General features: G+C 36.9%; 3 protein-coding genes across 3 annotated transcripts in view; 2 read left to right on the forward strand and 1 right to left on the reverse strand.

Annotated features, from left to right (window-relative positions):
* Window positions 1-14,096, forward strand: part of pemt (phosphatidylethanolamine N-methyltransferase) — a gene marked incomplete at its 5' end in the record, with an annotated part of 95,826 nt that extends 81,730 nt beyond the window's left edge. Inside the window, 2 exon segments of the mRNA XM_079851486.1 lie at window positions 8,177-8,251; window positions 13,402-14,096. Coding sequence (XP_079707612.1) covers window positions 8,177-8,251; window positions 13,402-13,456 — 130 coding nt within the window. The 3' untranslated portion in view covers window positions 13,457-14,096.
* Window positions 14,097-22,144: 8,048 nt separating this feature from the next.
* Window positions 22,145-23,944, forward strand: rasd1 (RAS, dexamethasone-induced 1). Its single transcript, XM_079852027.1, has 2 exons — window positions 22,145-22,506; window positions 22,955-23,944. The coding sequence occupies exons 1-2, from the start codon at window positions 22,236-22,238 to the stop codon at window positions 23,479-23,481; spliced, it is 798 nt and encodes a 265-aa protein (XP_079708153.1). The 5' UTR covers window positions 22,145-22,235; the 3' UTR covers window positions 23,482-23,944.
* A 1,042-nt stretch (window positions 23,945-24,986) lies between these two features.
* Window positions 24,987-25,719, reverse strand: part of med9 (mediator complex subunit 9) — a 1,284-nt gene continuing 551 nt past the window's right edge. Inside the window, exon 2 of the mRNA XM_079852037.1 lies at window positions 24,987-25,689. Coding sequence (XP_079708163.1) covers window positions 25,470-25,689 — 220 coding nt within the window. The 3' untranslated portion in view covers window positions 24,987-25,469. The remainder of the gene's footprint in view (window positions 25,690-25,719) is intronic.

Consider the following 25,719-nt stretch of genomic DNA (forward strand, 5'->3'; position numbering starts at 1 on the left):
TACACTTATTAACTAATTAACTTATAAACTCATGAATTCATAGACTTATGAACTCTTAAACTCATAAATTAATAAACTCTGAACTCTTAAACTCATTTAAACTTATAAACTCTAAACTCATTTAAAACTTATAAACTCTAAACTCAAAAACTCTAACACTTATAAACTCATCAATTTATACACTTATAAACTCTAAACTCATAAACTCTGAGTGTGTGTGTGTGTGTGTGTGTGACACACACACACACACACACACACACACACACACACACACACACACTAAACTCATTTAAACTTAAACTCTAAACTCATTTAAACTTATAAACTCAAAACTCGTAAACTACTTTAAACTTCAAACCACTTTAAACTTCTTAAGTTTAAAGCTTCCAGCTCCCAAGCAACTCCATAGCAACCAAACTTGAGTACCCTAGCAACCGTTTTGCAAGACCTATATCTCTGTATCAGAACATCGTATAGAGATGAGGTTTGGCTCTTTTGACTCATGCTAGCAAACAGCACTTCCAACATGCTACACATGCTAGCAGTGAATAGCTACATGCTAATAGCGATTAGTTAAGTGCTATATCATGCCAAGATCATGCTAAGAACTCTATAAAGACTCCATAGTAACCATCTGTGACAACTACCAACCACCTAGCAACACCATAGCAACCGCCCAGAACACCCTAGCAACCGCCTAGCAACCGCCCAGAATACCTAGCAACCGCCTAGCAACACCATAGCAACCACCCATAACACCCTAGCAACCGCCTAGCAACCACTCAGAATACCCTAGCAACCGCCTAGCAACACCATAGCAACCACCCAGAACACCCTAGCAACCGCCTAGCAACCACCCAGAATACCCTAGCAACCGCCTAGCAACACCATAGCAACCACCCAAAACACCCTAGCAACCGCCTAGCAACCACCCAGAACACCCTAGCAACAGCATAGCAACCACCCAGAATACCCTAGCAACCGCCTAGCAACACCATAGCAACCAACCAGAACACCCTAGCAACCGCCTAGCAACCACCAAGAATACCCTAGCAACCGCCTAGCAACACCATAGCAACCACCCAGAACACCCTAGCAACCGCCTAGCAACACCATAGCAACCACCCAGAACACCCTAGCAACCGCCTAGCAACCACCCAAAACACCCTAGCAACCACCTAGCAACCACCCAGAATACCCTAGCAACCGCCTAGCAACACCATAGCAACCAACCAGAACACCCTAGCAACCGCCTAGCAACCACCAAGAATACCCTAGCAACCACCTAGCAACACCATAGCAACCACCCAGAACACCCTAGCAACCGCCTAGCAACACCATAGCAACCACCCAGAACACCCTAGCAACCGCCTAGCAACCACCCCGAACACCCTAGCAACCAGCCAAAATACCTTAGCAACCGCCTAGCAACACCATAGCAACCACCCAAAATACCCTAGCAACCGCTTAGCAACACCCTAGCAACACCATAGCAACCAACCAGAATACCCTAGCAACCACCCCGAACACCCTAGCAACCAGCCAAAATACCTTAGCAACCGCCTAGCAACACCATAGCAACCACCCAGAACACCCTAGCAACCGCCTAGCAACCACCCAGAACACCTTAGCAACCCACTAGAAAACCCCCAACAACTTTTTAACTTTAAACTACTTTAAACTTTAAACTAATTCAAACTTTAAGCTAATTTAAACTTCAAACTAATTTTAACTTTAAACTACTTTCAACTTTAAAGTAATTTACTTCAAACTAATTTAAACTTTAGACTAATTTAAACTTTAAACTAATTTAAACTTCAAACTAATTTAAACTTTAGACTCATTTAAACTTTAAACTAAATTAAACTTTAAACTAAATTAAACTTCAAACCACTTTAATCTTCAAACTACTTTAAACTTCAAACTTTCCAGTACAAACTTTCTCAAGCCAACTTAAAGTTTGTCTCGACGAACTTTTGCCTCTAGTTCGGGTTTACAGTGTTAGGGATGCATGATATCTCGTCCACCATATCGGTATCGATCGATATTATGTTCATTTTTAATGTTATCGTTATCGGTTTGATAAGAAAATATGTCATATATATTTAAGCCGATAAATAATGTATTATCTCCTTCAGCTGAGACTCTTCAGATTCACACTGTTCAACATGATGCTTTTGAATTGCTTGAAAAATGATTGAAATCACTACAAAAAGGAAAAACCTGCTGCGCAAGTCTGTCATATCGGCTACATGAAACAGGGTTCGTACAATTAAGGTGCTTAAAGTACTTTAATTTGACTTTTTGAAATTGAAAGTGTTTGAGTTATTTAAATACAATATATATAAATAAAACATTTTCGGACAAAAAACACAAATACAATCTTTTCACGCAAAATGAACACTGCAGCCCGTCTGATAACCCCCCATCAGACCTTTTCTCCACGTGAAGTATGCCAATTATAATATAAAATATGATTTAATGAGAAATAATAGCCATTTTAAACTTTGTATTTTAACCCCCCCCCCCCCCCCCCCCCCCCAAAAAATGGTTTAAGTCAGTTATTTCTATCTTTTGCTGTAGTGTGTCAGTAGGAAATATCAGTTTACATTTCCAAACGTTCTTTTTGCCATTAATTGTAATAATCCAGTGAGATTTGTGTATGCACAAGGAGTCTGACAACAGCCGGTCTGATCTGATCTCACCATCATCGAGTCCGTCTGTGATTACATGAAGAAACAGAAGAAACTGAGACAGACTAAATCCAGAAGAACTGCAGGAACGTCTCCGAGACGCTTGAAGAAACCTTCCTGCAAAGCTACAGAACTGGGAAAAGCACTGGCACTTGTGTTAAAATGCTGTGAGAATGCTTTCAAAAATAAAATCACAAATTGAATTTCTTTATGATTTAACTTCTATTAACGAATTCAAATCAGTATATGGTGTAACGACCCTTTGCGTTTAAAATGGCTTTTGTCCAGGTACACTTGCGCATAGTTCTTCAGGGAGCTTTGCAGGAAGGTTTCTTCAAGCGTCTCGGACTTTTGCACAGTACTGTATATTATTAAATACGTTGTAAGTTGTATTTTAGATACCATATATCTGTCATTTGAGTTTTAAAAAATCCTTAAAAAACACTAAAGATATTGTTTGATAAGTGCGATCTCTAATTATAGTCCTTGAAAACCAAAAAAAAGTAGCGCTTGAATAGCGCTATACAGAACTCAAATTTTAATTTAATTCTTGAGAGCCTTATCACAAAAAAAAAGTCTCAAAATTAAAATCCACGTCCCAAACACACAATTATAATGTTCTCATTTTAATTTTAATATCAGGGTTCGTACAGATTCTGTAAAAAGACATTCCCGGCATTTCAAGGACTTTTCAAGTGCTACTTTTTTGGTTTTCAAGGATTACAATCACAGATCTCACTTATCAAACAATATCTTTAGGATTTTTTAAAACTCAAATTACAGATATATGGTATCCAAAATACAACTTAATAATTTTCATATCGGTGCATTCCTATGCAAAAGTATCATAAAAACATCCAAATAAAGCAGTCTATATACACATGCTCTTCTGTATATTCTTCTGAAGTCTGACGATGACTGTGTGTGATGAACAGACTGACAGACGACGTGCAATCGGTTCAAAAATCACCTGAACGCTTCACAAATTATTCATTCATGAATCTTGATGATCCAGTTCAACTCATTGACAGTAACTGATCCGCTTCTCACACGAAGCTTGTCTAAGTCATCCAGCAACATGAGGGTGATAGAAATCTCCTTAAAGCACATTAACCCAGTTTCCCTCCAATATTTTATTCCCCATACGAGCCTGAAATTGGGTCGAGACTGAGCTGTCCATCACCATTTATTGCAACGAAGGCTATCGTTTAGTTAATAACCACATCTATATCACGTTCTACTGGGCCCGACGGCATGAGCATAGAAGTGAAGGACCTTGACATCACTGATTTAATGAGATATTCTCGTTCTGATTGGCCAATGGGATGTGATTAAGCCAAATGACTCGAATCAGATGCTTGTGAAGCGTGTAGCGGGTCATTTATAAAAGGGCACATGAAGTCAAATGCTATTAGGGATGTATTTGCTTAAATGAATGTTTCCCAGAAGGTTATAAATGCACTTGCACTGGAAATGAGTTCAAGGAAAAGGTTAAATCATGTGCAAATGTAATATCCGTTCTTTTGAATAAGTAAGCTCTCTATTATGGGAAGCGTAAGGTTAAGCTTTAAAAGAATATGTGGTTAAAGTGAATCAGATTCTGCCAAGTATGCACGTGAGTCTTGTTAATTATTAAAATCATGTTTTCAATTCAATTCATATTTATTTGTATGCCGCTTTTCACAATACACATCGTTTCAAAGCAGTTTTACAGTGAATGCATGAGTCCACCACATTACAATTAGAGTAATATCAGAGGGAGTTATGCATTTCAGAAATGTACATATACAAATCACAGTTAGCGAAAAATGCATTAATTTAAACAATGTAATAATTTAATGCAGAAACAATGAGCTGATTGAAGTAATGAATACTTGTTTGTTAACAAATGGTTACGACATTAAGAAAATGAAGCATTCATTTGTGAGTTTTCATGCTTTTTTATACCCGTTTTCACTGCTGAATCATTTTCTGCTCTTTAATAAATCACTTTTTTCATTGCAAATAACTAGTGTGAATTAGACGCTGCTCTCCTGCATCAGCCTCTCAATGGCCAGAGCTTTGTCTCGAGGGCCGTAAACTGTGCAGAAGAAGATTGAATATCAGACTGTAAATGTGAAGAGTGCTGTGATTATAAGAGGGAGCGTTGACCAGGTCACACTGTGTGTTTCATCAGTTTCTGCTAATCATTAAGAGGATGTGAAGTGTCACATCTGTCGGGAGAGACAGTAAAAGATGAATGAGAGCAGAGAAGTGGAGCAGAAACGTGACTGGTCAGTCTGACCCCATGAAAATGAGGGAATCGCACAATAACATCTCGCATTTCACCGCAAAATCAAAAGAAAAAACTGGACATATTGCATAAATAAAATTATGTATAATTTCCGGGTATTTTTATTTTATTTTATTTTTCGTATTTATTTATTTTTTTTTGTATTTTTTGTATTATTTTATTTTAATGGCAATTTAATATTTCCCTCCTGATCATCACTGTAATGCACATGAAAGTTTTACCAGTTTTTTTTTTTTTTTTTTTTACTTGTTTATTAATTTAATATAAATAAAATGAAGTATAATTTCCGGGGTTTTTTTTATTTTATTTTATTTTATTTTATTTTATTTTATTTTATTTTATTTTATTTTTTTGTTTTGTTTTGTTTTGTTTTGTTTTGTTTTGTTTTGTTTTGTTTTGTTTTGTTTTGTTTTGTTTTGTTTTGTTTTGTTTTGTTTTAGCACCCGTCCACTTTTCAGTGCCGTTGGTTCCGGAAGTATTTTTTCCATTCATTTCTCCCATAGGGATTTTTTTTTTTTAAAGTCTTCATTAAAGCGTTATAATTCATGACCCGAGCCAATCAGCTACAAGGAGAATAACAACATTAGAAACCTTGATTTCAAGGAGAAGAGAACAAATCGAAAATCGAACAAAAATGCAAAGGTACAAGACTATGAATTCAACAGCTTTACTGAGGTAAAGAACTACAATCCCACGAAGCATTGCGAACAGCATAATCAAGTTAAAAATGGTGGAGAAACAAAACTACTCATTTAAAAATGTTAATTGTTTATTGCAAAATATGCATACACACATTTAAGTATTTTGAGAGCGAAGGGAGATCGACTCGATTACGTCATTCGCAGCGCTTTATTGGCGCATTTTGCTTGCCGCGACTCTCTGATTGGTGGGATTTCTGCACAGCATCATGGGTAATGTAGTTTTTCACCAAGAATTCCACTGTCAAACATGATTATTTTAAAACTAAGCAGGCTGACGGCTTCAAAAGAAGCAAATGCCATCAATTAACAACCTCGTAGTTCACAGAAGGCCTGTCTTTTAAAGGTTTATAAGTCATCTTTAATAATCCTTTCTTCTATGGAGACATTCTCGTTTTATTTCTCCTTTTGTCCCAAAGTCTATGAAGAGTTTTTACTTCTGGAACTGTTGCACTCTTCTTCTTTTTTTAGATTTTCACTATTGTAATATAGAGTTACAAGTTATATAAGATAATATATATTTTATTTATTTATTTATTTGTATTACAGTAATAAGAATGTGATTGTTTTGCATTGCATAAATGAGGATAATGCCACAATACATGCAAATAGTTCTAACAAATTTAATGATTTTTTTTTTTTTTATGAATGAAACATGGTATCGTCCAGAAAATAATTTCTGTCGTTCTCTCTCTGTATGGTAAAGAATTTATCACTGATCTTCTAGTTCCATCTGAAGATTATTTATCAATTATAAATAGTATAATTTGACAGGACAGAGACTTTTTGCATAAGACCTGCTGCATAACAGTTGCATAAAAGCAACACATATTCTGATTCCTTGTTTGAATCAGTCAATTCGTCAAACACAATATGCCGTTCATTCTTTCTCAATCTCTGGCCTTTATCAACAAAATGAAATAACAGTCTGTGTTATTTCACACTGACCCGCTGAATGACGACAGCTCTCGCCCTACTTCAGGCTAATAGTCATTCATATTAAATGCATGTTGCCTTTCGGTGTCAGCGCTCGAGACATAGTTCAGATATTAAACATGCGAAGTCTTCGAGCTTGCCGTGTAATGATCCAGAACTCATGTTGAGCCCATAATGATCATCTCTGTGAAGGGAAAATTCAAATCTGATTCACAATCGAGTCACTTTATGACATCTGGATATGGATATATCTTCCAAACTACTGAAATAGTCCTTTGTAAACGATTTAAACAATTCATTTTATTCTGAAGTTAGTTTCTTGTATATGTCTGTTGATTAAATTTTGGATTTGCACAGTTTTCTTTCTTTTTTTTTTAAAGAAATTAATACTTTAATTCAGCAAGTATGCATTAAATCGATCAATTTTGACAATAACAACATTTATAATGTTACAAATATTTATGTTTCAAATAAATACTGTTGAATTTGTTCAAAGAATCCTTAAAAAAAAAGAAATGCATCACAGTTTCCACAGAAATATGAAGCAGCATATTGTTTTCAACATTGATAATAATCATAAATGTGTCTTGATCATCAAATCACCATATTAGAGTGATTTCTGAAGGATCATGTGACACTGAAGACTGGAGTAATGATGCTGAAAATTCAGCTTTGATCACAAGAATAAATTACATTTTAAAATATATTCACATAAAAAACAGCTACTTTGAGTTGTAATAATATTACAGTTTTTGCTTATCAAATAAATGCAAATAAATGGTGAGCAGAATCTAACCTATACCCAAACTTTTGAACACTCGTGATTTGTAAAAACCTTTGCATCATGTTTATGACTTTTGCTTATGGCCTTATGTAGATAATTACATATAAAATGTATTTTCTTCAGATTCTTCCTTATGGCACCTTTGGTTACCAAAAATGTGTGACGCTGTGGCCTTTCTGTCTTTTGTCTGGTTGTGTAACATTAGCACTGCCGTTGTTGTGTCGACCTGCAAATGTTTTTCAATTACGTTTTCATATCAAAAGGTGTTTTCCTGAATGGAGGGAGGAGAGTACAACAATATACACAGGAATTGACTGTATTTTATGCTCAACAATAGTAGAAATCAGGTCAGGGTGAGACTGAAACACAAATACTCTTAAGTAACCAGAGGTCAACTCAGTCGAAAACACTCCAGGATTTTCCTCCATATAGTGACTTCAATGGGGTCCAACGGGTCGAAGGTCCAGATCTGGACCTTCGACCCGTTGGACCCCATTGAAGTCACTATATGGAGGAAAATCCTGGAATGTTTTCCTCAGAAACCTTCATTTCTTTTCCACTGAAGAAAGAAAGACGAAAAACATCTTGGATGACGTGGGGGAGAGTAAATTATCAGGAAATTTTAATTCTGAAGTGAACTAATCCTTTAATGACCATCATGGGAAAATGTGGTCCCATGACCAAACCAGTTAAGAATCTCTGGCTCAGCTTGTCGTGTCTTGCCTTAAGTGAACATGTTGTGTGTTTGTCTCTTTATGTGTGTGTGCACTAGGAATGCCAGTCCTATAGGGGTGGTCCTGACCGCAGTGGTGGCCGTTTCCTACAGAGTAGCTATTGCATGTGAAGGGTAAGTGTGTTATCAGAATCAGGGGCCGTTTACACCACACATTTTCAACTAAAAACTTTGTGTTCATTTACATGACAATGGCATTTTGGGGGCCTGAAAACACAAACTTTTGGTTTCAAATGTGAACATTTTTGAAAACTATGCCATTATTGTCTCTATGTAAACTACAAAAATGCGAATTAGTGAAAATGGTGACGTCATGCGCATGTGTGTTACACCGTGTCCTAACCAGACTTGATGCGATAAGATTCCAGCGACGAATAATGTGTCTGTCCACACTAGACGCGATGCGACTGTGAGATGCGTCAAAATCAATCAAAACCCGCAGCCAATCAGAACAATGTGTGGGCGGAGTCAGCCAATCAGAACAATGTGTGGGCGGGGTCAGACAATCAGAACAGTGTGTGGGCGGAGCCAATCAAAACAGTGTGTGGGCGGAGCCAATCAGAACAGTGTGTGGGCGGAGTCAGCCAATCAGAACAGCATGTGGGCGGAGTCAGTCAACCAGAACAGCGTGTGGGCGGAGTCTCGCGGCACCAGAGAGTAATCTTGACGCAATCGCAAGAAAATGGATAAGTCGCTACATAATCAAACTCACAAATATTACACCATTTAAACATTATTAAAAATACATAGAGTACTGAGTTACTAAAACAATCTTTGTCAAAGAATACACTTGTTTGTTCACAGTTTGAACGTTCTTGTTTCCATTTGTTTAGTTTCAAGATCTGAGGTGAATTATCCATTGTTGCTTTTACAGCCTCAAAGCTGGAGCACTAAATGATATTCAGAGTCACATGACACGCTTTTAACATTAAATAAAGCTCATAAACAGAACCTGAGATTATCATCGCCACACTTTGTGTTTGTTGTTCCAGCGCGACGTCGCAGAAAAATAGAAACCGTTTCTAAAATAGAATCGTCGCGTGTCGCCGTCGCGGCTGGTTGTTACGTGTTCGGTCTATAGACATGTAGCGTTTCTTTACAAAGTCGCCATCTACTGGCCTGACACAGCATTTTTTGTCGTTTTCGAGGATCCGTGTGAACAGGGATCATTTTGACAACATTGTCAATATGCGAAAAACACAGGAAAACTTTTCCGTTTTTAGTACATCACTGTCACGTAAACGTACCCTCAGTTTTCACTCATAATCCATTTACTGTGTCATACAATGCTCAGATTTACCTTAAAGCTCAACTGAACTCAACCTTTATTTATAGAGCACAACCCGAGTTAAACCAACGTGCTTTACAGGACACATAACATAATATACATTTGGTTTATAAAACCAATAAATACCCTGTTTACCGCTTGTATTAAGATGCGTTTTGGTCGATCGGATCAGTAGTCGAGAGACACATTCCTGTTTACACCTGGTGTTTTAATCCGTCTCTTTTGTCCACTTTCAACCACTTCTGTCCTGATTTCTTTGAGGGAAGGGTTTATTGGTGGGTAAATATATGGTTTTTTTTCAGATATTTATAAGCTTGCACAATTTGCATATGAACGCAACCAGAGAAAACAGAAAAACATCCAGAGAGCAGAAGATTTAGTTTCTGCTCTGACAGCCGAATGCAGTGAGTGTGTGTTAGAAATCAGGAATGGTGAGAGAACATTGTGCTTACACGTTTTTCATCTTCAAACCAAAATTTCTCCAGCCGACAAAGTTTAAATCCCGTCTGGCCAGCGCGTTTCCCATAATGTTTAAGCGAGGAGAGTAGGCGGTGTTTTGTGGCTGTTTGAACACATTCGACCTGTACAATATTACGTTAAAGCTACAATATGTAATTGTTTTCGCCGCTAGGGGTCGATAACCTCTTACATTAACAAAGGCGTATATTGATGACGCATAAGCGGAATTATGGAACTTGTCGTCATGCCAAAGGATCTAATAATGTTTATGGATGAGTGAATACATTGATGTTTTTAGCATGACTGTGGCGCGATTGCTAATGAGACAGATATCAGCGCGACACGCGAGTCCCGCGGATATAAAGGAATAAGGACATTTAATTCTACCGAACTAACTTACCCGCAAGTGCTGAATTACATTTACATTTACATTTATTCATTTAGCAGACGCTTTTATCCAAAGCGACTTACAAATGAGAACAATAGAAGCAGTTAAACTAGCAGTAGGACAACAAAATGCAAGTGCTATGACCCTTCTCAGTTTAAATCAACGCATTTTTTTTTTTTTTTTTTTTTTTTTTTAATAGAACAGAATAGAGTAGTAGAGAGAAAGTGTTAGTATTACTGGATCAAGTGCTGTCGAAAAAGAAGTGTCTTCAGCCGTTTCTTAAAAGTGGCTATGGACTCAGCCGCTCTGGTTGAGTTCGGCAGATCATTCCACCAGCAGGGAACAGTCATGGTAAAGGTCCGAGAAAGAGATTTTGTGCCTCTTTGAGATGGCACCACAAGACGCCGTTCACTTGCAGAGCGCAAGTTCCTGGAAGGCACATAAGTCTGAAGTAAAGAGTTAAAGTAAAAGGGAGCAGAACCAGTGGTTGTTCTGTAGGCAAACGTCAGTGACTTGAATTTGATGCGAGCGGCAACTGGCAACCAGTGCAATTTTGTGAGGAGAGGAGTGACATGTGTTACTCACACAGGGCAGTTTATTAGACAAATGAAACTTGTGAGGGAACGCAGCGCTGTTTCACTTGCTCTACACTATCACACTAAACTGCATTTGAGTGTGTTGAAAGTTATAATGCTATTCTATGTGCTAGTTTATCTGTATGAGACTAGCAGTGAGCTAGATCAGCATTACAATAGCATACTGATCATATATGAAATAACATTTCATCATGTTGAGCTATATAACATTCATTAGTTTTATGTACATTAGCTCACCTGTCTAATAAAGCACATGCAAGAGCGGTATCTCTGTCAAGTCGAAGTTAGCCGCGGATGCTAGCTCTCGACATCTCGAAAACGCCACGCTGATATTGATCGTTGTTTTAGTTCTCCTTTTCTCCTTTTGTCCCAAAGTCTGCTTGCCATGATCCATAATGTTTGAAACAACAACAGTGTGAGCGCGCCGCTAGACGTAATGCGGTTGTCCACGTCTGTCGCCATGGTTACTACGGCAGTACGAGCGGAAATCAGGGATGACGCGGATATTACGTCGTTGACAGGCGACAAGTGAACATGGATGAGCCATTATTTAAAACTGGAATTTCTCTGAAATTAAAAATCTTTGGGAACTTTTGGGACATTGCAAGTACACAACTGCAGGAAATATATCACACTGTGCAAGTGATTTTGGAATATTTTATTACAAAAATCGTACATATTTAAAATGTAAAAAATGCTTTAAAAATGTAGTTGGGGTGGAATAAAATGTATGTTATTGACACACATCCATGGTCTTGTTTCCTTTCTTACATCCGAGACACAGAAAACATCAGTTCTGAGTCTGAGACGCTGTAAGATTGATCTCGGAAATAAAGGGTTAAGCAGAAAACCTGCCCACTTTTCTCCATAGCGACAGGAATAAATGTGGGAATATGCTCACACATACACTGTAAAGTCTCTATGGCGACAGTGGCCGTGAGAGAACTGAACTTTAATAGCACTACATCAAAAACAACAGCAGCTCCTCAGCAGTGTGGCCTGAGTGTGCAGACCGATGATGATAGAGCTGGGATGATCCGACTCAGTTACACACAACTCTGTCTCCCGCATAAACACAGGGCGCCGACAACACTTTAACATCACTTTAAACCAGAACGTGAAAGAAAAACCACCAAGAGACAGTCTGGTCTGGACTGTTCTGTTCCACACACACACACACACACACACACACACACACACACACACACACACACACACACACACACACATATATTTATATATATATATATATATATATATACAGTGAAACCAAAAATGATTCAGACACCAGATGTAATTTGATATTTTTTCACTAGTGTGTGCAGGACACTATAGTTCATTTATGTAAGCGAGGAGAGCAAAATAAAGTAAACTGTGACATATTATACCCAAAATGTATTCATACAGCGACTACCAGTAAAATCTATAAACATTTGGGACCAAAAATGATTGGGACACTTTGAGCTGATCATGTTTTGCTGAAGTGTGTTTTGTCTTTAATTGCTAATGCTCTTTTTACACACAGACTGAACACAATGAAGCATTGCTTGGTGATTGGTTGAGCTAAACTGCTATTATCTAATTGTGTAGTTAAATTTAACAGCTGACAGATATTCAACATAATTCATGTGTGAGACAGTCTAACAGAAGGACGGACAAAACCAGTCAAATATCAACTGAGTTCTGCTCATATTTTATTACCATTCTCTAAACTATAGTGAATAAACTGTGATAATGTGAAAAATGTTGAAGGCGTCTGAATACATTTAGGTTTGACTGTATATATTATGAGTATAATGATGCATGTATTCCTCCTGTGTTCGGTTCGTACAGTCAGTCGATGAATACATTGAGTCACAGGCGATTCACTCTCCAGTCCACAAGGGGGCGCGTGTGGTAATGCAACACTGTTTGCTAACCGCCACAACATGTAAAAGAGCAGAAGAAGAAGAGACGATCTACACGCCAACCCAAAACAAGAGTTCAGAAGCACACAACAGCTTGCTAGTAGCCGATACGCTGAGTTTAGATTCATTTTTGTGACGCGCTCTGAAACATTTATGGAAAGAAACCGTGACGGCAGAAAGCATGTTTGTTTTCTTTATTTTACAAAAGCACAATGATTTTTGTTTTGTTTTTACTGTGAGTTTACAAAATAAAAATATAAAAATAGACCCTTTACAGTTTTGAATGATGTCTAACTCTTATCTGGATGACCATGAGTATTTTAGGTTAATTGATTCCGCTTTTATAATGAGACATAATCATTAGCTATTGTGCCGATTGTGTCGTGGAATATATATATATATATCGCCTAATGAATAGACCATAAAACTGCTCATATGTTTTCTGAAGGTCAAGCACCGCATTTCACTGATAATTAGTTGTGTCATCATTGACTAAGAGTTGCAGGCCTTATATCTGACCTATTTATGGAAAGCGTCTCTTACACACATACACACACTCACACAGGGTGGTACGCTTATAGCACTTCTTGAGATTTACAGTGTGTGTGTGTGTGTCATGTTTGCAGACCATTCACTGAGGAGATCTATCGGCAGAGGAGCCAGCGCTGCAAGCACAAATAAAGATGAAGTGTGTGTGTGTGTGTGTGTGATGACGACACCAGATTCCCGATCCGTGCTCCTGCATGGTGAATGCTGGATGGAGACGGACGGATGCACAGCACATAGATGATCAACACTTCTACCGCAATGTTTAAGATTTTATTTTACACGGAAGACAAACCGTGAATGCAATGACAATCTTCCAATTGTAATCTGTAGTTTGCTCACATATCATAACCATAAAGTGTGTTTGTATTTCCTCAATCTGTTCCTAATGCACATCCAGGCTGAAATCAGCCGGTTTAGGGTCCATTTGTTTCATGTTCAGAGACTGAATGTACTTTGTGTTATTTGCGGATGCACGTTTCTCTTTCCAAAGGAAAAATAAATGGACACTTCCTGATTTATCTTTCAGTATGTACACACTCTTCTACCTTTTCCTTCTTACTCTAATGGCACCGATCAGGGATCCCCAAAGTTTTTTTTGTCAGCCAAACCCTTTAGATGTGAAATATTGAATTGAAGTATACAGTAATTTAAATATTTCAATAATTCAACAACGCATTTTTCATGTTCTTGGTTCTGTGATGTCAGATAACGGTCACATGACATGCAAGCAAATAGCTAATAAAGTAAATAAAATATTTCATGTTTTATTCGTAAGTGTTTTATATTGATTTTGTAGCTGGACTTTAAAGTGGACTTTATTTATGATAGTGACTCAGTCCACATTACATTCACACTGGTGTTGCAATACTAATATTTATGTCTTAAATTCTAAACTTTTTAATGTTCAAACTTGAATAAACTCGCAGAAAAAAACAGAGATTTACTGTATATACTGTAAACCGAGACGCTCATCATATTGCGATTATCGTGCACCCCAATTATTTATTTTAATTTTCCATCCAGTATAACTAATTATTAACTTTTGAACTTCCACACATAGTTGCATTGAATGCATCAGGACACTGAGAACAGATTAACAATTTATTATAACTCAATTATAATATATTTTAAGACCAAAGTTGGAGAAAGTTACTTTTAAAAGTAATGCGTAACAATATTTTGTTACTCCCTAAAAAAAGTAACTAATTGTGTTACTTAGTTACTTTTAATGGGAAGTAATGCGTTACTTTACTTTTGCCTTATTTTTTCTCACCTTGGCTGGGCTTGATTGTTTTTTAATAACAAAAAAAAAAAAAAAGTTTTAGTTTTGGCAAATGTAAAGACTCTTTCACACCAAAAGTGAAATGAATAAACCTCATGCTGAAGGAGATGTATATTCATGCCCGTACAGTTGAGGGCGCCGCTCAAACAAATAATAAAGAGAGATTGAATACATAAAGGCCTGGTTTCACAGACAGGGTTTAGATAAAGCCAGGATTAGGCCTTAGTTCAATTAGGACATTTAAGTAGATTTTCTAAACGTGGCTTTAAAAGCATCACTGATGTGCATGTGGAGACAGAACAATGACACTGACATGTTTTAAGATATATACCAGTGCAAGTAATTTCAGTTAAAACAGCTCAAACATGCATTTCAGTCTCAGACTAACTTAAGCCTGGTCTGTGAAACCGGGGGCAAGTATATTTGTGTTATTTAACATATTTATAAAATAAAAATGCATTTCACTGTTTGGTTGCACTTTATTTTAAGGTGCCTTTGTTACACTGTAATTATATATTTAAGTACTAAGTAACATTAAGTAACTACATGCACTTACTTTAGGGTTAGGGTAGGATTAGGGTTTGGTTTGGTTGAGGGTTAGTTGCATGTAATTATGCATAATTTATAGTTATTAATATAGCAACTACATGTAAACAATGTAACAATGACACTGTAAAATAAAGTGTTACCCACTGTTTTTATTCATTTTGAGGAATACTGAATCTGCTTTTGTGCCAGTAAATGCACTTTAGCTTAAATAAAGAGTAAATGCAGATTTATCTTAAATCTAATCATCATGGGGACAGGAGAGCGGTCAGTCAATGGGAAAACAAAGTAACTTGGGTTAATTGTTTGAAAAGGTTACATTGTTTGAATGTTGTAAATTTATAAAGTAATGTGTTACTTTAGTAGTTACTTAAAAAAAGTAATCTGATTATGTAACTTACTTGTAATGCATTACTCACAACACTGGGAGTAGGGATCGTTCACCCACATATTAACATTTACTCACGCTCAGGCCATCCGAGATGAAGGTGTCTTTATTTTTCTTCAGTGGAACAGTAAAGAAGATTTTTAGCTGAAACTGTAGTCCTTGGTTATTATGATATATATATAATGCAAGTCAACGGCTTGAGTCAAAGAAACACATACAGGCAAAACTAAATGAATATTCGTGTCTCCTGACGAATCATTGAGGTCTTATGAAGTGAAACGATCGGTCTGTGCAAGAAACTGAACATTATTACCTGTAATCCACAGCCTTTCTGTTGCATAAGTCCGTCAATGGCAGGGAAAGCTTTAAGAAAGACCATTAAATCTCAAACGCTTGACCCATATAGGTCTATGAAAACAAAGTTTCTTTTACTAAGAACACATTTATCAACATTTACACAGAAATTGGTTCTGCCTGTGTTGTTTCTATACGTAGTTTACAGCTTTTTGGCAGCGAAATGATACAAAGCCTCGACCACCTTTATTTTGATGGATAATCTGACTATAACTTTGTAAATACATGTCAAGTTATTAGAGTATTACTGTCTTAATATCTGCTAACACTTCATTTTGATGACATTCTGTTGACTAAGTAACTTTGCAACTACAGTCAAACCCAGAAATATTCAGACGCCTTCAACATTTCTCACATTATCAGTTTATTCGCTATAGTTTAGAGAATGGTAATAAATATGAGCAGAACTCAGTTGATATTTGACTGGTTTTGTCCGTCCTTCTGTTAGACTGTCTCACACATGAATTATGTTGAATATCTGTCAGCTGCTAAATTTAACTACACAATTAGATAATACCAGTTTAGCTCAACCAATCACCAAGCAATGCTTCATTGTGTTCAGTCTGTGTGTAAAAAGAGCATTAGCAATTAAAGAAAACACACTTCAGCAAAACATGATCAGCTCAAAGTGTCCCAATCATTTCTGGTCCCAAAAAACATTTTATTGGTAGTCACTGTGAATATATGAATGTATTAATTAATATATGTATGATTTATTATCCATTTTTGGGTAAAATATGTCACACTTTAGTCAAAAAAGTGCACACACTAGTCAAAAAAATATAAAACATTATATCTGGTGTCTGATTCATTTTGGGTTTGACTGTTGCAAAGTTACTTATAGTCAGCAGAAAGACATCGAAATGAAGTGTTAGCATTGTAAGTGTAAGTGCAACCTCAGGGGCCAAAAGTTTGCCATGTAAACCAGTCAACCTTTGACCCGTTGACCCGGCCAAGGGTCCGCTGTTACATAAGAACAGACTTCTTTAGCCATGAGCCGTCTGGGATCTGATGTCGTCAGCATGATAACAAAACCCAATCAATCGGCTTCGGTCTCTCAGACGTCACATCTCTGCTGGACAATCTCGCTAAGAAAATATTACACGTTACAAAACCCAGGCTCCAGATCAGACTGTGTTTTCAAAACAAAGAAATCAATCCCTTTATCTGTGCATTGTGCCAAAAAAAATCTTTTTCTGAATTTCTTGTTATATACAATGGAGAAAAAAGAGAGATCAGTATCCATTTGCATGCAATAATATTCAGTGTTGTTGTGATGGGGTTTCCTGCCAAGCGCTCTGTGTTGGCTCACCGTCTGCTTTTGGTTCTTTGCATGAACTGGATTGGCTTGAGGAATAGAAATGCATCCAATTTCCTTCTTTAATTTATGCCGTAATAACTTTTCTCTTCCTCTGTTCCAGTGCCTTTTCATTCATGCTCGCTATATTTGATCTTCGAGGCCTCAGAAGAGTGTCTAGATACGCTAGAGTTTCCTGCGCTGCTTAATCTCTCGACACCGTGGCAAAAACAGTCATATTTTACCCGAGTTGTGAACTTGTAGTCATTGTGAAGAGTTAAAATGGCCAGACACTGTTAAATAAAACCCAAAAACATGTTATTTTGCATTGTCTTCACACAAAACCAGTGCAGATTCATAGAGAAATTAGCCAGTTTTAAAATGAATCAGCAGTTTGAATCATTTTAATGATAAATTATTATATAATAACCTTCATTCACATCTGACTCTTGATTACTTGTTCTATTATATACTTGTGAAAAACAACTTTAGCATACTGTAAAAAGAGTACTTATTATGTAATATACTTTAAAACTTAAGTGTGAACTAAATATGTTTTCAGATGCTCAATTGCCTATTTTACAATTAAATGAAAAGGTGTTATAGTTTAAATGTGTATTAAATGCAATTAGCTGAACTTTAGAGTGTTTTTTGACTCACTTAAATACAGTCATTTCATAATTACGTCTATTGTCTTTGAAATAAGATTAAAGTGTGCACTGACAAGGTTTTACGGAAAGCTTAAACATACTTTAATGCCATTTCTGTTGAAACTTGTATGTCATGTATTTAAATAAATGAGCAATTTCACATTTGAAATGGTGAAGTTGCAATTTAGTACATTTAAAACGAAACAAGTATAATCAAGTGCATGTGCTTTATATGACACATCAGAATCAGTGTGCGTCTTTAAAGCATTATTAAACAATGATTTCAAATGTAAAGTTAAACTTTTAATTTGGGCAGTCATGAAAGTGTGCACACTTTTATTTCTTTAATATTATATTATCTGCAAGTACAGTTTTTCAAATATACTTTTAAGAATTGAAGTGCACTACAAGTTCACATTCAAAACAATTAAGCACTTTTTTCTTTTTATACCCTCAAATCAGTATAATGACTGCTTTTTCTTATTATTGTCTTATTATTTTACAATTTGAATAAATTGTATTTAAATGAAAATAATATGTTACAAAAACAGCGGCCATCTGTCTAATATACAGGAAGGCTTTTTTACAATAAACTTTTGTTAGACCGTTATATATATGACTTTACTGATTTGCTTTCTTTTCTCTGACACTTTCTGGCACTCGTTCTTTTGCCTTGCATTCATCTCTCTCTCTCTCTCTCTCTCTCTCTCTCTCTCTCTCTCTCTCTCTCTCTCTCCTCACACACACTTTGCCCTCGTCCTCTAATAAACTCTTATGGATTATTAAATTACTCTGAGAGCTGACACACATACATAAATGCATGCAAACAAGCAATCCTCTCAGGGTCATTATAAATGTCAGGGCTCAGGTCATGATTTTTGATCATGCTGGACTGTGGGAATCAAGACTCTTACTCATTTAATTAGTCATTTAATTAGTCATTTAGCCTTGATCAGAAACTAATCAAGACAAGTTCTATGGGAAAAGCCATTTGAAACTCAAGTGCAATGAATTTAAGTCTAAAACACCAGTGTATGATTGTTTTTCAATATAATAATACTCAGAAACAACATGCATTCATTTAAAGGTGATTTTATGTTGACTTGTTCTGTGTTAGACCTACTAATCATGTATTTTATTTATTTGCTTTAAAAAAACAGCTTCATAGTTTTTGTTTGTTTCGTTTTTTTACCTCATATTTGTAGGTTTTTATGTTATTTCTGAAGTCTCAAAGCTGCATTGATTTGATAAAAATACAGTAAAAAATCTGAAATTATTATTAGTGATTTTCTATGTGAATCTATAGTAAAGTGTAATTTATTCCTGAATTTTCAGCATCATTACTCCAGTCTTCAGTGTCACATGATCCTTCAGAAATCACTCTAATATGATGATTTGATGATCAGTTTATCATAACCTATATATTATAGGTATAGTTTTCCTTTTATGTTCAGTGGGAGGAAGACAGTAAATAAGTAAATGATTGAAATGCTCAGATAATGCTTTTCAACTCAACAATGGCCTTAATCTTTACACAAATATCTTGAATGCACTTCATTCTTGAATATTAAAAAGCCGCATCTAAACCCTGTCTGATGGGAATGAGGAGTGCAGCACTCCACAGGTTTTGGACGCATAATTGAAATGTGGAGTTGTGAAATATAATGGGCTGTAAAGGTCATTATCGCTCAGTGCTCATCATGGACATGTGGCTTTATAGGGGTCCTATTTGTACAGGTTTCTTCCGTGTTGTTCCTCACTTTCTCTCTCTTCCTCTGTGTGTCATGCATTGGCTTTCATCCGTTCTGTACTTTGAAACACATCATCTGATCCATGTTGCATGCTGGTATCTCTCTCTCTCTCTCTCTCTCTCCTATAATGAGCTCCTGTGTGCATTTTTCGTCACTCCTTGTTTCAAAGAAAAGCTCATTATAATCACCTTGCTTTTTCAGTTTCTCTTTCTAAATGCGTTGATTTGTCATTTCACGCTCCAGTCGTTGACGATCACACGTTGATCTGATTGGTTACAAGGTAGTTTGTGACGTCAGAAACACCAGCGATTTCAAAGCGTGTCTTTGGTTCACTGCAGTTTTAAGGAGGAAATACTCAGCAATGGTGTCGACTTATGAATTTACACATGGTTTGTCTTAAAGCAGATTAAAAACACATATAAACAACATTAAAAGCTGGATATGAGGACTTGAACAACTACAGTGTTTGAGGGCGGGGCAAAATAGACGCTGTTCTCGTTTGGCCAATGAAGACCATAGACTCGCATTATGCAAATTTGTTAAATTGTTTAACTTCAATAACTCCATCTACACTTTGATCTTTGAAACTTTGCAAACCTTTTACAATCATAAACAGCTTTATTACACACTACATGAAAGGTAATATTCCCCCCCAAAAAACTAATAGGGCATTAATAACAAGCAATATTTAGCAATACATTTGCTACATTATTTAATCTTCGTTCATGTTAGCTCAGGTCCATTATTACCAGATACAACTTTTGATTTTAATAATGTGTTAGTAAATGTTCAAATTAACATTTAACTGAGATGCTTTAGAATTATTTTCAGTTTACGTTGACTAATGTTAACAAATGCAACCACTTTGCAAAATGTTACCAGATCATTTAAGGAATATTGCACTGTAAACATGCAGGTGACGCACATCTAACTTCTCTTATGTGAACTACTTTCTTGTTTTGCATAGAAACAGCCCACGGTAATGCAGCCGCTGGGGTTGTAGTTGTATCGTGCGAGGTTGTGTGTGTGTGTGTGTGTGTGTGAGAGAGAGAGAGAGAGAGAGAGAGAGAGAGAGAGAGAGAGAGAGAGAGAGAGAGAGAGAGAGAGAGAGAGAGAGAGGGAGAGAGAGAGAGAGAGAGAGGGAGAGAGAGAGAGATGCTAAAGTAGACGGCCAATCAGAGTCCAGTATTCCAGAGCGCGCTGGTATAAAAGAGTCGTGCTCGAGCCGCTCGGATTCACTTGCGCCGCGGTGTGGCGATGCGCGGGCGCGCGCTTCTGTATTAGATATAGACTGCGGTCTGAAGAAGAAAACATGATCTGCAGAACCACTGGAGCATATCGGATTCACTTTATTTGTTTTTAATTATTCTAGCCTACTTGTTACTCTCGTATCAAATTCATTTCAATCCTTATTTCTTATTTCCATTTCCATGAGCCGTTAACGCGTCTGTTTCCATTCCCAAATTTGAGATCAAGTGCAAACATGAACAAACCAGAACTACGTACATGATTAATGCCACCACTGCACTTTAAAGGTTGACGCTATATGTTTAAAAGACTGTTGCATTTAAGGAGAAAAAGCAGCAGGACATTCAAAAAAAGTAAACAAATATTTGAGCTATTAAATCTCTCAGTTGTTACTGCGAAATGTAGTTATAACTGGTGCAGTGAAAAGTCACGTGACTTATCCGGTAATGTGGTCGATAATAACACTAAATACTAACAGAGGCATGAACTAAATAACATAAACATTAGCATGAAACACTTCAATGTATACATAACTGAGCAATAAAAAGAAATCTAAGCGAATGTGGTGGTTCATGCAGGGAATTCTGTGAAGTTATAAGACTATAATCATAGGCTATTTTTTATTTTAAAATAATAAAGGCATAATTTTAACAATAGGCCTATTTCATAGTACAAATATGCCTATGAAATAGAAGCATAATTTTAACAATAGGCCTATTTTACAGTACAGTACAAATATACCTATGAACTAAAAGCATAATTTTAGCAATATGCCTATTTTTTATACAAATATGCCTATGAACTAAAAGCATAATTTTAGCAATATGCCTATTTTTATACATATATGCCTATGAAATAAAAGCATCATTTTAACAAATAGGCCTATTTTACAGTACACATATGCCTATGAAATAGAAGCATAATTTTAGCAATAGGCCTATTTTACAGTACACATATGCCTATGAAATAAAAGCATAACTTTAACAAATAAGCCTATTTTACAGTACACATATGCCTATGAAATAAAAGCATCATATTAACAATATTTTACAGTACAGGAGCCTATGCATTCTGATCTCTACTCAGAAACATTTGCAATGCTTTACAGGTAAATTACATATTGTTTTTTTAAAATAGGGAACTTGATACACAGCGTGAAGTACTTTTCCTCTCAGCGAATGTTCCTGGTATTAGTTGCACCAGAAAGCACTGATCCACACAAACTGACGCACCAGTTGCACTGGCCCGCGGTGACGCGCACTGGGGGCGGGGCGCGAGCACGTTTAAATAGCGGCCCTTCATCATTAGAAGCTTCAGAAGCAACAGCCACTGCAAACTTACAACACAACCAGCTATTCTTTACTACTCCGGCTCAAAACCACACACAAGACAAACATGATCAAGAAAATGAGTCCTTCAGAGAACGAGTTTGACATCCCAGCGAAGAACTGCTACAGGATGGTCATTCTCGGATCCACCAAAGTTGGGAAAACGGCGATCGTGTCCCGGTTTCTGAACGGGCGCTTTGAGGAACAGTACACGCCGACCATAGAGGACTTTCACAGGAAACTCTACAGCATCAAGGGAGAGGTGTACCAACTGGACATCTTGGATACTTCAGGGAATCATCCGTTCCCAGCTATGAGGAGACTGTCTATTCTGACAGGTAAATATCTTATCAAATAAAACCATGCCATGGAAGAAGCATTTTTTGGTTAATAGAAGAACCTTTCAGTGAGCAGATCTTAAAAATGTAATGGATAAAAAAAATCTACACTGTCTAAAAATGCTGGGTTGTTTCAATGGACAAACCCTACAGTTGAGTTTAACATTTTAATTAAAAGATTTAAAGATTTGGTGGACAAACCATTGGTTTCAAAATTGTAATTAAAATGTCAAACCTAACGATTGGATTTGTCCATATTTGATCCAAACCTGGGTTGAAACAGCCCAACATTTTTTAGTGTAAAGAACTTTTTTGGATTTTAAAGGTTCTTCATGGAACCATCAATGCCAATAAATAACTTTTATTTATTTTTAGAGTGATACTGTTGGCTAATTGCTGTATTCGTAGTCAAAATGTCTAATCGTTCCCCCTCTTCTTTTGGCCACAGGTGATGTTTTCATCCTGGTGTTCAGTCTGGACAACCGCGAGTCTTTTCACGAGGTGCAGCGGCTCAAACAGCAGATCTACGAGACCAAATCCTGCCTTAAAAACAAGACCAAAGAGAACGTGGACGTGCCGCTGGTGATCTGCGGGAACAAGGGCGACCGCGAGTTTTACCGAGAGGTTCAGCGCGACGAGATCGAGCAACTGATCGCGGGGGACGAGCAATGCGCGTACTTCGAGATCTCCGCCAAGAGGAACACGAACGTCGACCAGATGTTTCAAAGACTCTTCGCTCTCGCAAAACTACCCAACGAGATGAGCCCGGACCTCCATCGCAAGGTGTCCGTGCAGTACTGTGACATTCTCCACAAAAAGTCTTTCAGAAACAAGAAGGTTAAGGACGGGGACGCGTACGGGATCGTTGCGCCTTTTGCGCGCCGCCCGAGCGTCCACAGTGACTTAATGTACATTAAAGAGAAGACGATAGGAGGCGGACAGACCAAAGACAAAGAAAGATGCAGTATTAGCTAAAACCGTGCCGTTTACAGCACTGCTACGGTTATTATTAGAAGCACACGGTTGTTGTGCAAATCCCGGTGACTCCGAAAGAGTCGTGGTCGAACCGGTAAAAGTCATCGGCTTGAGCTCTCACCTCGCGACGTGGACGCGCATGTAATCTCGCGAGGTCTCCTGTACAGAATAGCGACTTTGTTCTGGTCAGTCTGAGCGCTCTGTGATGTGGCTTACAAGTATCAACTCCATGCTTAAAAATGTGCTTTGTTAGAACATTTGCCTTTTTTGGGTGCTGAACGGAGTTGCAATGTCAGCTGTTTACATAATTCTTTTTTTTGGTTAAACTTTATCACAAAGAAATCGACTTGAATGTTTTTTTTGCATTTTGAACAATTTTTTTATTGTCAATGAATGTATATTTATTCTTCTATGTCATTGTTGAACTCAACACTTTTGGAAGACTGAAATAAAAGCCTTTGTCAAGAATATGCATGTTTCCTCGTCACTTTCCGAAGCATTTGTGTTCTTACAGACCTACGACTGCAGTGGCTTAATCTAATATAGTCCAGATATTTCCTTTAACCCTCTGGTGCTGTTTAATTAATCATTTATATTTTTATAGAATTGTTGCTGTATGAACACACAGAAATCATGGACGTGATTCGAAAAGGTTAAGTGTTCTGGAAAAAGTCACACGTGACAAATTTCACCAAGTGGAAATACAAACTATTAAATATTATTGAACTAAAATATAGTACAATCATTTCATTGAAATAAGAAAAAAAGTCATTTTTGACCGACACGAACAAGTAAGGGTTTAAAACTGCAGAACAATCTGAAAATACCCTAGGACACTCAAAAATATGGTTTCATATAAACTTGCAGTTTAAGCCTATCTGGAAAAATGTAGTAATCCGAAGGGGAAAAAAACCTAGGATGTTGTCATTTGTTGTGTGCTCACTCCATGCCAGCAAATACGACTTGAAAATGATCTATTATGGCTTGAGTCAGAAAAATATGGTTTCATCTATCTTGCTTAAACCCATCAAGTCTAAATATTCCAGTTGCTTTCTTAAAAGATGCAGAATAATCTCAAAATACATTCTACGATGCTCAAATAACCGTTATTTGTATGCAAACAAACACAGCTACTAATTAATTCATCCATTATGGCTTGGAATGAGGCTCCAATATTGTATCAGAGTATATTTAAAAAAATAAATAATATATATATATATATATATATATATATATATAAACTTGCTGCTTAAGCTCACTTTGACTATAAATATTCCCGACAAATAAGAGAATACCTTCTAGGATTCTCACAATATTGATGTGTGTGTTGTGCACACACTTGTTACCAAGAAAATGTACTAATTTGTTATGGCTTGAAATGAGGCCTCAACATGAGCACTTTACAGTATACAAGCACTCATGTGTACTTACCTAAAACAGTACTGGTAATTTAAGGTAACTACATGGGTTAAGGTTAGTTTTAGGGGTAGATTCAGGGTGTGTACCTAGTTATTGTAATAACTATAATAAGTACATAGGGAACAGGATTGTAAAATCAAGTGCCAAACCAGTTTCATCTACTTGCTGCAAGTCTATTGAGGATAAATATTCCAGATATATTCTTTAAAAATGCAGAATAACCTGAAAACACCTAGTCTTTTGTTGACATGGAGCGAAATTGCTTGTCGTTTCACTCATTTAAATGGTTTAAGACAGACCTCAATATTGTCTCAGCTCAAGTAAATATGGTTTCATTAAGTGCAACTGAAAACCTCTACTAAAGAAGTGACTGAATTTAATGCACAAACTATGACAAAGGTAAAGAACACACTACAAACATGATGTTGCAAATGCTATGCCCAAAATAAAAACAAATATATATATATACAAACAGTACAAATAGTCTAAGTAATAAAAATAAAATAAACAAATGACATGACTGGATCAGTGTGGCCTCTCTCGGTGTAAACAAGTGTTCATGTTTTCTCTCACGAAGGTTTGGGGATGTCGAACATGCACAGGCTCTTGTATTTCTGCAGAAGCTGGTTCTTGGTCTGGACCTGCTCTCGGAGGGTCTGTAGTTTGTTCTCCTGAAGCGCAGGACTCATGTCGATCCCCGGCATGCCAGAAATCTGCTCCCGAGCCTCCTGGATCTTCGTCTTCAGTTTGTTCAGCTCCTGATGCACGTCTGGACTGTCCTTGTCCATGCTAATGACAGGTGAACACAGACAGGCCGTT

The sequence above is a fragment of the Squalius cephalus genome (assembly GCF_949319135.1).
Source record: "Squalius cephalus genome assembly, chromosome: 19".
Classification (NCBI taxonomy): Eukaryota; Metazoa; Chordata; class Actinopteri; order Cypriniformes; family Leuciscidae; genus Squalius; species Squalius cephalus.

Coding starts and splice junctions, on each gene's coding strand:
- rasd1 (XM_079852027.1), top strand. CDS start 22,236: ATGATCAAGAAAATGAGTCCTTCAGAGAACGAGTTTGACATCCCAGCG. Junction 22,507..22,954: donor GAGACTGTCTATTCTGACAG/GTAAATATCTTA, acceptor TTTTGGCCACAG/GTGATGTTTTCATCCTGGTG.